The sequence below is a fragment of the Protopterus annectens genome, chromosome 7.part0, assembly GCF_019279795.1.
Source record: "Protopterus annectens isolate FY-2018-M chromosome 7.part0, PAN1.0, whole genome shotgun sequence".
Classification (NCBI taxonomy): domain Eukaryota; kingdom Metazoa; phylum Chordata; order Ceratodontiformes; family Protopteridae; genus Protopterus; species Protopterus annectens.
This window is the reverse complement of record NC_056739.1, coordinates 859,623,813-859,640,788: the sequence shown is the minus strand read 5'-3', so window position 1 is coordinate 859,640,788 and position 16,976 is coordinate 859,623,813. Positions and strand designations below refer to the sequence as shown.

Sequence of the window (16,976 nt, the reverse complement as noted above, 5' to 3'; positions counted from 1 at the left end):
CCCTCCCTCTCCCTCTCCCTCCCTCTCCCTCTCCCTCCCTCTCCCTCTCTCTCCCTCTCCATCTCTCCCTCTCCCTCTATCTCTCCCTCTCCATCTCTCCCTCTCTCTCTTTCTTTCCCTCTCCCTCTATCTCTCACTCTCTCCCCCCTCCCTCTCTCCCTCTCCCTCCTCTCTCTCTCTCTCTCCCTCTCTCTCTCTCTCTCTCTCTCTCCCTCTCTCCCTCTCCCCTCTCTCTCTCCCTCTCCCCTCTCTCTCTCCTCTCTCCCTCTCTCTCTCCCCTCTCTCTCCCTCTCTCCTCTCTCCCTCTCTCCCCTCTCTCTCCCCTCTCTCTCCCTCTCTCTCTCCTCTCTCTCCTCTCTCTCCCTCTCTCTCCCCTCTCTCTCCTCTCTCTCCCTCTCCTCTCTCTCTCTTTCTCCCTCCCTCTCTCCCTCCCTCTCTCACTCTCTCTCCCTTCCTCTCTCTCCCACTCTGTCTCTGTCTCCCACTTTCTCCCTCCCTCTGTCTCCCCTTTCTCCCTCCCTCTCACTCTCTCTCCTTCTCCCTTTCCTTCCCTTTGTCTCCCCTCTCCATCCCTCCCTCTCCCTCCCCTCTCTTTTTCCCCCTCTCACTCCCTCTCTCTCTCTCCCTTCCTCACTCTCTCGCACCCTCCCTTCCTCTTACCCTCTGTCTCCCCCTTTCTCCCACCCTGTCTCCCCCTGTCTCTCCCTCCCTCTCTCTCTCCCTCCCTCTCTCACCTTCCCTCTCCCTCCCTCTCTCCCTCTCTCCCTCTTTCTCTCTCCTCCCTTCCCCTCCTCTCCTCCCTCTCCCTCTCCTCTCTCTCTCCCTCCCCTCTCTCCCCCTTCTCCCTCCATCTCACTCTCTCTCCATTCCCCTCTCTCGCCCACCTCTCTCCTTCTCTCTCTCTCTCTCTCTCTCTCCCTCTCCCTCTCTCTCTCTTCCTCCTGCTCTCTCTTCCTCCCTCTCTCCCCCTCCCTCTGTCTTGCTCTCCCTCCGTCTCTCCCTCTAACTCCCTCTCTCTCTCCCTCTCACTCTCTCTCCCCTTCCCCTCCACCTCTCTCTCTCTACCTCTCTCCTTCTCCTTCTCTCTCTCTCTCTCTCATCCCTCTCTCTCTCCCTCTCTCCCGCTCGTCCCTCTCCCTCTTCTCCCTTTCTCTCCTCCCACTCCCCTTCTCTCTCCTCCCTCTTTCTCACTCTCTCACTCTCTTCCTCTCTTTTTCTGTTTCACTCTCTCACTCTCTCTTTTGCTGTCTCTCGCTCACTTTCTCTCTCACATTCTTTCTCACTCTTTCTCTCACACTCTCTTCCTCACTCTCTCCCTCAATCCATCTCTCCCTCACCCACTCTCATTTCTCTCTCCCCTCCCTCTCTCTTTCTCACTCACTCTCATTCTCTATCACTCACTCTTTCACTCTGTCACCCTCTCTCTTTCACTCTCACTTTTTCTCTCCCTCTCTCTCTCTCTCTCCCTCCCCCTCTCTCTCTCTCTCGCTCTCTCTCCCTCACTCCCACTCTTTCTCCCCCTCAATCTCACTCCCTCACTCTCTCTGCCTCACTCTCACCCTTGCTCTCTGCCTCACACTCTCTCATTTACACACTCTCTCACTCACACTCACTCTCTCTCCCTCACTCTCTCCCTCACTCTCTCTCTCTCTCTCCCTCACTCCCTCTCTCTCCCTCTCCCTCACTCACTCTCTCTCCCTCACTCCCACTCTCTCTCCCCCTCACTCTGTCTCTGCCTCACTCTCACTCATGCACTCTCTCACTCTTTCTTACTCACGCACTCTCTCACTCTTTCTCACTCTCTCACTCTTTCTCACTCACGCACTCTGTCTCTCACTCACGCACTCTGTCTCTCACTCACGCACTCTGTCTCTCACTCACGCACTCTGTCTCTCACTCACGCACTCTGTCTCACTCTGTCTCACTCAGTCTCTCACTCTGTCTCCCTCAATCTCCTCTCTCATTCTCCCTCAATCTCCTCTCTCATTCTCCCTCTCCCTCTGTCTCTCTTCCCCCCTCAGTCTCTCACTCTCTCTCCCTTGCTCACTATCTCTCTCTCTTGCTCTCTTTTTCTTGCTCTCTTTTTCTTGCTCTCTCGCTCTTTCTCTCTTGCTCTTTCTCTCTCTCTCTTGCTCACTCTCTCTCTCTCTCTCTTTTGCTCACTCTCTCTGTGTCTCTCTCTCTCTCTCTCACTCTCTTGGAGCTTTTACCCCTGTTCCAAGCAGCTCACACACCCACAGGATATTTGATCTACACACACACACACACACACACACACACACACACACACACACACACACACACACACACACACAAAAGGCTGGCACAGATTTACCAGCTGTGTCCCCTCTGCCCAGACTATAAGGTAATTATGCTGCCACCAGTCAGCTACTCTGAGGCTATTAATGGGTACCCAATTTTGCTGAGTAAAATTAATACGAATACAAATGGTAGATTTTGACCAATGCAGCAAAGCTTTCAGGAGCAGCCACATTGTCACTAAAGTAAGTACTCTTAAGATGTTAAAAGTGTTCTCTAAAAGACCAACCACCATGAAAGGTATAGAAGTATTTAATAATAAATAAAAACATAAAAAACAAGAGAATACTGAATATCTAATTACAATAAACACCAGAGTTTCAATCACAGGAGATATAAAAAAAATAACACAGTTGGATAGATTCACACAGATGCAAAAAAAAAAAATACTTAACTAATCTCACTATATTTTCCAGACTGACTAAAGAATTACTGTTCCCTAGTTAAGTTGCTTACTACAGCAAGGCAAGATGTGGTATGTGGTTGTGTGAGATATCTGTGACAGATCTTTCCTGTCAGATTCCAGAAAACAAATTACTGCCGTGAGAGTTCTGTCATCTCTCACTAATATCTTAAAGAAAGTAATTTCCAGTGCTGGTTATAGAGTGACATCACATCTGGCCACCTGGCTCTTGTACAATACACACTCAGAGCTTTGCTAAGATCTGTTGCAGCATCTGAAAGCTATAAAACAGTTTCAAAAACATCCACCCTTCCAGGGTAGCAATTAGTTCACCCCTAAGGACAATACAATAAGATTCCTAGTGCTGGTTTTCAGATTTTTTTTTTGTCTTTGGCTGCAATCAGACCTTTAAGATAGTCTTTTATGACCTAAACCAACCCATTTAATTTTCAACCTGTTTAAAATTAGCTGAACTGAGACTGACCTCTTCCCTTCCATAATTCTCTATTAAAACATGTATGTTTATTCAGTTATAATAATACTGTCTGACATACATACATACACATATATCTCTCTCCTGTCCAGTAGGACCCACTGTTGATGGATTTTTAACACAAGCGTCTGTACAAATCATTGTGATAGTCAAATGACATAAAACATGTTGCAAAGCTCCAGCTAGCTATGCTGGCATATGTTACACGCTCACTACCGTACTCTCTCTGGCACAGATGGCACTACCCACTACCTCATATCCTAACTTAGCCTTCCATAGGAAGCCAATGCAGAAGTTCAGCTGGCGTTGCACAGCAGTGGAATTAACAGGACGATGTGGTAACCCTTGAGAGTCAATGTTGTGGAGTGACAGGCCAGTGAGTTCCCATATGCAAGAGCAATGCATGACACAGGATGAAACTGAAGAGAATATGGGACAGAAAGATACTGTGGAACTCTTATAGAATGCCCGCAGGAAATGGAGAACAAAGAATGTGCCCGCAGTTTAGAGGAAAATGGTCTAAGAGAAGAGTTGCTTGATTTAATAGAGATGGACAGATATTAAGAATAGACTACAGAAAGTCAATAAAACCCCAAAAGTTAGAAGCTTGATAAAATAAATGAACACAGTAATTAGGGCTATTCATAGAAATTCATCCAATGTAACATGTAAATGGGATATATTACTGTGCAACTAAATAACAATGTTTTATCATAAAAACACAGGGCAGTAAGGGAACGGAAGGGGAGAAATCAAATGCCATCATGCAAGTATCGAATAGAGAACTATAAAGAAAGTAAGACGAGGTGTCACTGTTTGGAGTATAGAAGAGGAAACATCAACAAAATTACTCAAAGATGGATGTGATAAAAGCAATGCACAGAATCCGAACAGATCAGGATCGATCTTGTACTTTTGCAAAAAAATAAACTAAAAGTAATATCGGCACAGGCAGAAAAAAACTTGAAATTATGTAGGTAAATATAAAAGAAAAGTACAAAATAAGCAAATTATTGATGACCCAAAAATGTTTTATAGAGAATAAGGAAACAAGGCAAAAATGAATTGAACATCACCAAAAAAAAGAGGACGAAGCGTTTTGGAGAAATATCTATGAAGAGCCTGTAGAACATTAACAAAGATGCTAAATGAATAAAAGAATTAAAAGAAGGAATAAGAAGTTCAAATGTACAGGATATGAAATGGGATGAAGTAATGGCTAGAGAGATTGAAACAAAGTTGAGAAAAGCTCCTAATTGGAAAACCCCAGGCTCAGATGCCGTACCCAACTTCTGGCTCAAAGTATTAACATCTTTACGTGAAGATTTAGCCAAGAGTTAGAAGTATTTTTATGTGCACCCCGAATAGACACCAACCTGATTAACAACAGGAAAAACAACACTCCTACTTGAAAGCGAACCTGTAAGCTGTCCTAAAAACTATAGACCAATAACTTGCCTTCCGACGACGTATAAACTATACAATGCACTTGATGCCGACAGGGTTTATACTTACTTAGAAGAAAACTCATTCATGGCAATAGAAAAAAAGGGCAATACAATCAAGTCATGTGGAACAAAGGATTATTTGTTGTTAAATAAAGTCATAATGGAGAACTGTAAAAAGAGGAGGAATCTAAGTATGGCATGGATAGACTACAAAAAAAACCTTTAAGAGTATCCTACATCCATGGATAAGAGTGCTTAAAAATGTATAAGATACACCCTGCACTTACATTACAGCGAACATGAAACAGTGGCAAACCACTTTGCAGTTAAGCCATGATAAAGGACAAATTATTCATTCCAGGACTAAAAATTCAAAGAGGGATATTCCAGGATGATTCTGTCATCGCTGCACTTTTGTCTTGCCCTTAACCCATTAAGCTGTCTGCTTAACAGATTAGTGCATGGCTATAATTTAGCTCCCAGAAAACAACAAAGTATAAAGACTTCTCATCTTTTTGTTGTTGATTTACAGCTGTATAGTTCATCAGGTGAGGAACTGAAAACACAACTGCAATTGGTCAAACGTTTTTCAGATGATGCAAGAATGTCATTTGGTCTTGATAAATGTGCAAAAGCAACCATTAAAACAGGAAAGCTGCAGCACCGAGAAAACATCAGTTTGGGACAGGAATGTGATATAAAAGAACTTGAGCAAGAGGGAGTTTATAAATATTTGGGAACTGATGAAGGATCAACAGTAAAACATGAACAAATGTGAATAGAACCTTTTTCAAATGGAAATCTATCTACAGCTTGGTAGTTGAACTTCTTGCAGGGAAAGTTGACCCTAACACCCACTGAACCAGCAGCCATGGTATTCCTTGAAAGAACACTGGCTGTTACCTGGCAAAATATACTAGCCACTATATACAGATGTAATCTAGGCTTCTCCCAGGTCTCAGTCCTGAGTGTGCTTCTAGTCTTAGATTTTGCAAACTACTTGCAGCAACACAGCAGAAATGTACTGATGTTAGTTTGTAGATTTGTGATAACTATGCAGTAACGTGAAATTGGTTGCCATTCCTTAAAAGCTATATTGTAGATTAAATGTAATCCTAACAATGTGACTACTACAGAGCAAGTGTCTTAATGGGGGGGGGGGGTCAGATGCAGTTATTTTCACATGGGTAGGATGGGACAAACTCCACTGAAAAACTCAGTGTTTTTCTAATATGTACTGCTGGCAGATTTGGGCCAGTTTTGATTAGTCAGTCAGTGCTGGAAATAACACCTTAACTTTTAGGTCCACATAGATACAGCATCCAAAGAAGTCATAAATAAACAAAGTAGGGGGGCCCTGTATGCAGTTTGAGCACATTTGGTATGCACCTTTCGGCAGCTGTTAGTTGAATACTTGCTAATATCTAATCTTAACTCCAGTGCCACCAAACTTCTAACCGCAGTCTATCTGTAAATTGTTATAGAGATAGCAATGCCCTGACTTGTGCAACCTATTGCCCTGGTGTACCTGTAGTGGTTAGCTTAGGTCTGCCATGTAGTTATTGCTAAGAAAACCTGAAACCCTAACCTAAATGTGGTGAAATACAGTGTGTATTTCTTTTCTCTTTATGAAACACTGTAAAATCATGTATTGTGCAAAATTATTACTTAAGGTTGCATGAAGTTCATTTCATGTCTTTTCCTGTCAGATATGCTCAATAACCTAGAAATTTCAGGAGGAGTGAGGCTTAAGGCAAGGCAGTAATTTGGCAATTTGTGTAATGTAGGACTCAAAGTTACAAAGAAAGAGAGAAAAAAATGTTATGTATTATTTGTGTCTTTCGGCTTTTCCCGGTTAGGGGTCGCCACAGCGGAACTCCGGTCAGCTAATGATTGGCAGTAGAGTTTTACGTGCTGGCTTGCCTGGCCTAACGCACAACCTTCAACGAAGGAACGCCCATTCATGCATGTCACCACACAGAAGATGCTCTAACTGAGAAATGAACGGGCAACGTCTAACTGTGAGGCGACAACGCTGCCGCAGCACCACCAGATAATTTAGTAAAATGTGTAAAATAATGTAACCTAGTAATTTCCTTCAATTTTATGTTGAAATAAACACTAGCTGTGTATCCTTCAGGCTTTGATCTTTACAGTCTTCTAGCTTGTCCTATCTGTGCTGTCTATTTAGTTCGCTGGATTGTTTTCTAACACACGGCTGTAGGTTGTGTGCCTATTTATTTAGTCTCTGATTTGTTCATTTGACTTTATTCTTCCTGATATGTATTTTGCAGTATTTTTTCTCCAGTCCCTTGTGTAATAGTATATACGTCGCTTGTAACTTCACCAAAAATGTGCTGTGTTGTATGTTATCCTTAAAGCTTTTTTTTTTTGTTTTTTTTTTTTTATGAACTGTAAAAATTAATTGGACAAGGCTCCCTATTGCAATTTTGAGACTCTTAAGTCCGAGCCCGAGAATTAAGGGAGAGAAAAAGACCTTAAGTAAGGAGAACGGTGATTGTCAAAGAATGCTATTCTCCTTTTAAAAGTTTATTTTTTTTCCAGGGGACCTAGCCCCCTGCACTCATAACATGAGATTAATACAGCTTGTGAAAAGGGAATATCCCAAGAAAGGGCACTCCTCAGACTTGGCATATGTTTTCGGTCACTCGGTCTTGCTATTCAGGAACTCCTAGAAGCAAGTCCTGCAATTTTAAATGGATACTATCAGGCAAGCAGACAAATAAATAGACTGCTAGAAAAGCTCTGATACTTCAGCCTTACATGTGGGGTCCTTTCTTTAGTATGGTTTTATACATTGCGTTTAATCTTGTAAAACATTTTGCTAAACCGTTAGTGTCTGATTTCCTAAAGAACGCATTTTATGCTGAATAATTTAGCAGGTTGCTGTAATGTGTTCTGTTTCATCTAAGAAAGTGAACATAATTTGATTTTCTTTAATGAAGAGCACTTGAGATCTGAACCTTCATTAGCACTTCTAACAAAGAAAAAAGCTGTGTGCGCATATTAGTTGCCTCTTTTGCACTTTCATTGCCAAACTCAAGCAGATGCTGGTAGTAAAAGTTTCATTTATTTGTTTTCTAGGAGGTTATTCCATTACCTTTGGACTTTGTAAAGCAGCTCTCTGTGAAGATTCAGCCTGATAGGCCAGGTAAGTGCTTTATAGTAGTGATTTGAATAGAGGAATAAAAATTATGAAATAGAAAAGTGGTGCAGGCGTGTTTCATGCTGTTTGATATGTCCATAGCAGAAGGAATAATAAAACAGTAGTTTTATCTTTATTTCCATTGTACGTGAATTTTAGCTGATTTTTTTTCCATTAAAAAGAGTGAAGATGGTAAAGTGTTTAGGGGCAATTTTTAAGCCTGCCTATGTAGAATAGAATTATCTGTGTTAGGATCTTGCCAGCAGTACATTTAGATAGTGAAATGTAGTTCAGGTTATGTAACAGGAGTTGACCCTGTGTATTTGTGGGCATTTCTTCCTGTTGCAAAGAAACGGACTACTAGATCTGTGGAATCTGTTTTCCTTTATCAAAATGTGTCTCCCATGCTTCACAGCATTGTGCACTTTTTCATCATATTGTGTTTGCCTCGATAGTTTACCATAAAAGTGCAAACTCAATGGTTGTTTTCTGTCTGCTCCTGTTCTGTTATTTTAGAAAATAGGTGCAAAATTACATACTTTTACTGTGGCTGAAAACGTTTTCTTGTTGGCTGTGATAGAAGTGCTACATCTGAGCTTGTGTTTTATGGTTATGAAAATGTTTATATTCTTACCAGGCAGGGCTCTGATCAAGAGTGATCACTTGAAGATAACCTGGGTGAGAGAGTTTACTCTGAAGTACAGAAAAACTGCGGATAAAAAAGTAAAAACATAGGATAAAGTTTCAGGTTTAAAATATTACATAGTGAAGGCTAGCTTTGCTGGGCACTTTTGTACATTTTACAAAATGTATTGTCTGTGTGACATTTTACCATTTGATTTGGATGTTGTTTGTGATATTTTGCAGTCTCCCAAATGTTGCAGACATCATACTTGTTTTTAAGCTAGTGAAGTTTGGCTTTATTGGCATGACCTTTTTACCCTTGGATTTGTTAGTTTCCTAGAGAGTGCTTGTTAAAGTTAATGTCCATTTTCTGTAGCCAGCAGGGCTAATGCCATTGGTATTAGGACTGCTTAGTAGATAAATTTTCCTAGGCTGCCAGGAATACCCTTCTTATTTGTGCACTACACATGCACAATGCACATTGTTTCATAATTTTTGTTGTTCTTCGTGACTGTTTTTGAAGAAAGTAGTAATAGGCTGCCAGTTTAGATTTTTTTCCTTGTTTTTTGCCCCCCCCCCCCCCCCCCCATGTACAAAACCCACTTTGGTTACAGGTGAGAACTGATTATCCTATCAGTGTCTTTCCTTTATGCACCATTAGAAGTAGGCCCACAGTGTCACAATATCAAAACTTCTGTGTAGAAAACGTGGTAACAGTCTGCCTGCTTATCCCACTTGCTGACAGGAGTACACTGCTTAATCCATTTTGGTGAGGCTGAGTAAGTACTTTTAGGTGCACTGTTTGTGCACATTTCAATCAAGCTGCATTTGAGAGGGACCATAAGAAACTTTAAGTACACCTTCTTTCACGGGCAGCGCTTAATCCTCAGTCTTGTATCAAGTCAGAGAAGCTTTGTGAATGTACAGTTGTGTAAGATGTTATCCTAACGGTAGATGTCCTTCTCTTCACTGTTGCAGTATTCATTACAATAGCGATTCTCTGCCAAGGGCAGCCTGACATCTGTCTAATATACCAAAGCCTTTAGATTGCTCGAAGGTATGCCATATGTTACACATATGACCCTCGTGTTGCGTAGGCCATAAAGGTGATGTCTGGATGTACCATCCTCAGAACTTCTTTGCTGTCAGTCTGAACACAGTCTCTTTATCGTCTTTCTGAGCATATACTCTGTTGCTGGTTCACCAAGCAGTTTCTGATAAGTGCCCCGTTGGGTTTTTTGACCTTCTCATCATTTTCCTTTTGCATTGTTGCTTGTGGGGTTTCATGTTATCCAGGAAGGAAAAATGACAGTTTGGGAGACCGATTCCCCTTAAAGGTCATCACGAGTAATGTTTATTTTGTCTCAGAGCTTCCCACAACCATACGTCCTGTTCCATTTGTCAGGCCTTTGTTCGCAAGACTCTCCGTAGTCTGCTTTCTTCTTTGGCCTTGTATTTGGAGAATCAGTGTCTTAAGGTTTTAGTGAGAGACACTATAGAAAGAACTTCCTGCTCCAAGGGTCAGCAATCTGTGAAGAAGGACAAGAAATCTAGGTCTGATTCTTCCACTGTGCTGCCTCTGGTGGACGTCTCTCCCAAGGCAAGTGAAAGCCCAGAGCATTGCCCGGCTCTGCCATTGGATTTTTCTGCCACAACTGTCTCTGAGGCTGGCATGGATCCAACCTTACTCATGTTCTTGGAGACCTTGCAGAAATCCACTTTAGATGTTCAGAGGGAACCACAGCTGATTATTTCCAAGGGGCCAAGGGGTGCTCCTCATATTTTGGTTGGAGAGAAAGTCCCGACTACAATTATTGAGTGGATTCCAGGGGCTGAGCCTTCTAAATTTTATAAGGCGCATGTCCCTTTGAAGAAAAAGCAAAAGACTAAGCATTTTTCTGCAGCTCCAAAGGACTCTGAGTGAATGGTAGAACTTCAGTTGGGGGTTATTTGATGCCCTGATGGCTTTGAAACCTATTCATGGAGATTCTGTTCTGGCTCCCTCCTTGGTCCTCTACATCTCTCAAAAGACCTAGAGAACAGGATTCCTCTGAAGAGGAGGTGGGTTCAGATGAGGAATCCCTTGCTTATTCATTTCTGATTCCCTCTCCTTTAGACTGTGTCTGGAGAAGGAGTCAACAACTCCAGACACTCCTTTTGAGGAAACTTGTTTTAGGCACACAGTCTCCAGAATGATGGAGTTTTTTAAATGGGATTGTACCCAGGTTTCTGAGGTATAGAAGAGGTATTATGAGCTCCTGCAGATGGACTGTCTGAAACCTTCTGCTGTTCCTCCTGTTTTGGCTGCATTGTTGGATGCCTTTTCTGCTGGATCTAATGTTCCTGATTCCCAGCCCCCTGCCCCCAGGTAACATGATAGGTTTTATAGCGTTCATGAGAACTGTAAATGTCTCCATAGGTGCCCTTCTGCTGACCCTTCTGTGGTATCTGACAAGCCATCTCAGTTGCTGCCTTCTGATAAAGACAGCAGAACTATGGAAAGACTAGGTAAAAAGGTTTATACCTCTGCTACCTTAGCTTTTAGAGCTGTCAATCATCAGACCCATATGTCCAGATACATTTTGGCTCTTTTTTCCCCCAGGACCTTCAGTTAATTTCTGATCTCCCGGACTCTGAAAGGGAAGACTTATGCTCTTTCCCTGTTAAGGACTTCTTCCCAGGTGGCTCGTCATTTCATCATGTAGTTATGATGCAGGAGATGCTTCTTCTAGGGCTGCTGCCTTTGGTTCTGTGATGAGGAGATATTCCTGGCTTTTGCTTTAATCTTTACTTTGGGCAACAAACACTTGCTTCGTGAAGCTGCTGCTGATTTGTTTGTCTCTTCAGGATAAGGGAAGGCCTTGCAGGAACTTAAGTATGTTTTTGTTTATCCTGTGCCTAAACTTCAGAGTAATTACCCTAATAAGCCATCCTTTGTTCGTAGGCTCTCTCTCCCTCCCCCTAAGGTTAAGAAGGGTGGAAGACAGGCTTCTCCTGGTAAACCTACTCAGACTTCCGTGTCTCAGAAGTCTCCCTTTCCTGACAAACTAGGTGCTGTCTGACTATCCTGTTCTTCTTGGCCACATTCCTCTTTCTCCATCTTTCCCTCTCTCTTCTGTTTTGTTAAAGATTACTCAGTACTCCTGGGTTCTGTCCATTATCCACCTCGGGTATTTCATGGTCTGGAAATCTCTTCCCCTTTTATGGGCATTCCTCATCCCCCTCAAGAGTAGTTGTCTTTCTTTCCAGGAGTGTTTTGAGATCATCTGACTCAAGGAACTATTCAGAAAGTTCCAGTTCCCTAAAGGAGGGAATGAATGTACTCCAGAATGTTTTTGGTGCCAAGGAAAGATGGCACTTGGAGAGCTATTGTGGACCAGTCTCATCTAAACACCTTTTTGAAGGTCCCCTCTTTTCGTATTTTTGTCCTTTCAGACTTGGTACCCTCTATTGCTTCCTCAGTTTTATCCGGTGTCTCTGGACCTCAAGGATGCCTATCTTCATATCCCTATTCATCCCCTTCTCAGAAAGTTTTTACATTTATCTGTTGCTTCTTGGCATTTTCAGTTCTCTGCTTTGGCCTTTCTACTACCACAAGGGTATTCATTTAAATGCCTCACTCCTGTGATTGCTCTTTGCAAACTAAAGGAGATCCAAGTATTTCCCTGTTTGGATGATCTCCTGTTTCAGACATCTCCATTTTGCCATTTCCTTCTGCAGAGCCTAGGGTTCACTATAAATTTCAAAAAGTCATTTCTGACTCCTTCTTGGGATCATGTATTTCTGGGGTGCAAGACCCAGACTTGTTCCTATGCTGGCATCCCTGCCTCCTTCCAAGGCTCCATCTCTCATTTCCTCCTTTCATTCCCATCTTTCTCTGGCTTCAGTAACAGCCAGGGAATTTCTGAGAGCTCTGGGGTTCAAGGCTTCCACCATTCCTGGGCTTCCTTTTACCAAACTCCACATGAGCAAGATTCAGTGGTTCCTAAAATCAGTTTGGATTCAGCATTCTCATCGCCTCAAATTCTTAGATATTCTTTGTGTTTCACTGTTGCAGTCATCACATTTGGGTTATCCCTGCCAGGGTAGCCCTCGGCTGGCCTGAATACCAGAGACTTAGTATTTCTGCATCGGTTGCTGTTGCTTGAGGACTGACATTAGGTCATCAGTAGTATAAAGTAAGGCAGCCGACGCTATTACATCAGTCTTTCTTGCCGTGGACCCTGAAGCAGAAGCAGTTCACGAGAGTGCTGGTCGGCAGCTACCTGAGTTTTCATCTACCGAATTGAAGTTGAAGTCTTCTAAAGCGAAGTACCCCATTGAGGATCCTTTTTTCTTGCACTAACCAATGTCAGAAAAAGTTAATAATTGTCTTGCCTATGGAAAGCAAATACCACACCAAGACTTCCACTCTCACTGCATCACTTGTTTAGGCCCAGACCACGACATCCCCCTGTTGTTGCTTCTGTACTGTGTTCAATGCCAGAACTATCCATCGTCAGGCTCTTATTGTAGCCAGATATTTTCGCTTACAGTCCTCGAATTCCGATATGGCTTCGGTAAGCCATCTGACAGCAGATCTTCTGAAAAAACGTAAAGATAAAGACAGACAACAGACCACACAGGTACAAACCTACCGACGATGCTTAAGCTAGTCATCAGTTCTGCGTTACTTAGTGAGGTGCTTTCGCAGCCTGCCACTGAGACCCTTTTGGAGTCCGATATGTCACAAAACTCTTCATCGATTAAGGATCCTGCGGTCATCTCTACCTTGGATGGGTCCAGAGCTGCTGAGCAGGCACCGGCTTCCGAGGAAGTCCTTTGCACTACCGAATCTTGACACCAACCGACGTCTTCTTTCGCGACTACTGTTCTTTCAAAAATGACTGAGTTTCTTAGGCCCAGGGTGTGAACCACACCCAAGAAACCGACGACCCACTTTCAGGCGCCTGCTACCTTGCCTCGGATGAAGATGAATCTGATGCATCTGAATATGAAGACATGCAACCCCTCTCCACTTATGAGGATTCTGATGCAGAGGATTCCATTCCTTAAGCTTCTCCCCCAGAGGATTTTTCCGTTGAGGAATCCCTGCAAACTTTAAGGGGGCATTTCCAATGGGCGAGTCAGGACTACCCTCAGTCTAAAAAGGGACTCGGGGAATTCCAAGATCTTCCACAACACAGACCCTTGGCCATCTCCTAGTCCTGGATGTTGTGGAGCATGTTTTCCTTGAATACAGCTTGACTACTGACGCCCTTCCTCCAGCTCCCAGAAAACCAGAGAGGTACTATAGGGTCCCTGACTCACACAAATATCTTTTTAAAAATCCTACAGCTGACCCTGAGATCATTTCTCAAGGGCCAAAAGGGATTAAAGCATCATTTGCTAAGAATCACACCCCCTCAGACAGGGATTCCTGAGCATTGGACAGATGAGGTAAAAAAGTATACCCCTCTGCTTCTCTTGCTATCAGGGCATTAATATTCAGTTCCATATTAAACAAAAAATGTCTTTCTTTCCTGCTTGAGCAGAATCTAAAGAGTTACAAGAGTTAATGCATTTTGCAAGTCAAGTAACTAAATACATCCTAGAAGCTTCTTGCAGGGCAGCAGTCACTGGATCTGTCATTAGAAAGCATGCATGGCTTAAGGAACAGCCCTGCCAGACCATGTCATATCTGAATTGTTACATGCCCCCTTGCACAAAGATAACTTATTTGGCACTAAGGCAGAAGAGGTCTTAAAAAAGATGCAAGAAAAAGCAAAATCTATGCAAACAATTGAGGATTTCTTGCAGGCCCAGCCCCTAGGTTCAACAGGCATTGTCTCTCCAAACACTGGTCCTTTCCTGCTCCCAGTAAACGTCCCAGCCTAGACCCCGTGGAAACAGACCCCCCCCCCCTCCAGACAGCAGCCACAGGGAATGCAGAGATCTAAGCAGTGGACTACCTCTACTTCAAAACCAGGGAGTTCTAAGCCACCCCCTTATGGTAAGAACTCACAATGACTCACCTCCTCCACCCCCTCCCTCTGCCCACCTTCATTTACCCCTAGGAGGAAAACTCTCCTTTCACTCAAGCACCTGGACCACCATTACCAAGGACCGCTGGGATGTCCTTCAAGGATGCATCTGCAGTCCTAACAAATGGGTTGTCCTGGCCTCAGGCAGCCCTTCGGTCGGCCGGATTCCAAAGTCTGGGTCTGGCCTCGGCTGATGTCGCACTTCACCCGACGTCATAGCTGCAGTTCAGCGGGTATAAAGGCATCAGCCGACGCCATTTTCCTCAGTCTTTCTTGCCGCGTGGCGCCCGAAGCAGAAGCGGTTCGCAAGTGCCGGTCGGTCAGAACCAGAGATTGCTACTACCGAAGACTTCTAAAAAGCTAAGTACCCCGTTGGGGACTCATTCACTTTTTCTGACATCGGCTGAGGCAAGAAAAACTGTTTAACTTGTGGGAAACAAATACCTCATAAAGATTTCCACTCTTACTGCCTACCTTGTTTAGGCCCAGACCACGACGTAGCAGCCTGTCTAGCCTGTGCTTCTTTCAACCGACGGACACTTAGACGTCGGTCGGAATTTGCTGAGGAGTTTTTCGGCTCCGCTTTTGCTTACAACATGCCGTCGGAAACTCCGACTTCACAATTAGCTAAAAAGCGCAAGGAAAAGGACCGAAACCGCGGTTAAGTCAACCGCGAGTGTCTCGGTTTCGGCTGAAACCAAGCCCTCGGTTCTTCCTTCGGCCGAAAGCTTGCCTCCCACCGAGGCCTCGTCCAGCATGGCTGAATCTGCTACTGATATTCCACCTGCTCTTGCAGGTTCACAGGATTTGTCTGATACTATCCCTTTAGATATATCCACTCCTGCACGTGGAGCTGCTAGGCCCCCTGCATCCATGTCGATTAAGGCTTTTGCCAGGGCTAAAGCAGCAAAATCAACCAAGACTGTGCCTATTAAGACCCCCTCTCACAGGCCTAGCTCTAGTACTCAAATGCTTAGTCTAGCAGAGGATCTCATTTCTTTGATCAGGGGTTCCCAACCTCACCCTGATAGGGCCTCTCACCCACCTCCAGAGAAGAGGCCTAGAGCAGAGCCCCCTGAGCCAGTTTCTTCAGATTACTCTTCTGATGATTCAGAAAATACAAACCCTCCAGAAGGCCCTTATTCTCCTTATGAGGACTCTGATGCAGAAGACTCCATTCCTTCTGCCTCTCCGCCTGAGGAATTTTCTTTTGGGGAACCTTGCATGCTATGAGGGAACAATTTCAATGGCAGGGCCAGGATTTTTCAGACTCTAGGAAAGGCTTAGGACCTTTTGCATTTGCCACAGCATAGGCCTTTAGCCATTCCTCCAGTACTTACTGTTGTGGATGATGCATTTAATGATGCTTGTACTGCCCTGATTCACTTCCTCCGGCCCCTGCTAAGCCCGACAGGTACTACAGGGTTCGGACACACATTATCATTTGTATAAGGCTCCTTTGCAGATCCTGAAACTATTTCACAGGGACCCAAGGCTGTAGCAGCTACCTCTGCCAAAACCCCATCCCTCTGAAAGGGAATCTAGGGCCTTAGAGATGGGGTAAAAAAGTTTATACTTCTGCTACTCTTTCGGCTAGGGCTTTAAACTGTCAGTTCCACATGATTCAGTATCAGGAATTTATGTTAGACCAGTTAACTAAAAACTGTCCTCGCCTGAACCATTAGACAAAAGTCTCTTCAGGAAATGGTACATAACATACAGCAGGTCAGTAATCATTCCTTAAAATGCGGCTATGATGCACTGGAGGCTTCCTTTAGATCAGCTATGACTGGTACAGTGATCAGAAGGCATGCATGGTTAAAGAGCAGTCCTTACCAGACCATGTAAAATCAAAGCTCCTAGATGCTCCCATGGATAAGCATAATTTGTTTGGCTCACCTGCACAGCAGGTGCTGAAGAAGGTGGAAGAAAGCAAAATCTGTCCAGACAGTCAAGGATTTCTTACAGGTCCAGCCTCCAAGGTTTAGTAGGAACTGGCCTTCCAAGAATTGGTCCTTTCCGGACACCACCAGAGCACAGAGAGGCAGGAATAGGCCCAAGAGGCAGGGGTCAATCCAGAGGAGCCTACAGGGGCGTCAGTGGCAGCCTAACAACCAGCGAGTACTGCCACAGATCCAGCCACTACCACTTCCACAGGACAATCACAGTGACTTGGCTCTGAGACCGCCTACCAGGGAACAACTAGATGCACCCTTAGGCGGAAAGCTAGCCTTATTTTCAGTAAACTGGCATTACATCACAGGAGACAAATGGATTTTACAGACAATAGACAAAGGTTACAGGTTTCACTTCCATACTCTACCAAGGAAGAGAGGAATGCCAAACCTACCTCCAAATCAAAAGACAAAAGCTCTAGAACAAATAGACAACTTAATAAGGATGAGAGCTGTAGAAAAGGTACCGTCTATGGAACAAGGGCAAGGATTTTACTCCAGACTTTTCCTGGTGCCAAGAAAAGAAAACCAATGGAGACCGATTC

General features: G+C 43.9%; 1 protein-coding gene across 1 annotated transcript in view; it reads left to right on the top strand.

The window, feature by feature from the left end:
- The window catches only part of IPPK (inositol-pentakisphosphate 2-kinase), an 828,159-nt gene that overhangs the window by 251,933 nt on the left and 559,250 nt on the right, over window positions 1-16,976 (top strand). The window contains exon 4 of the mRNA XM_044077413.1: window positions 7,769-7,835. Within this exon, the coding sequence (XP_043933348.1) occupies window positions 7,769-7,835 (67 nt within the window). The remainder of the gene's footprint in view (window positions 1-7,768; window positions 7,836-16,976) is intronic.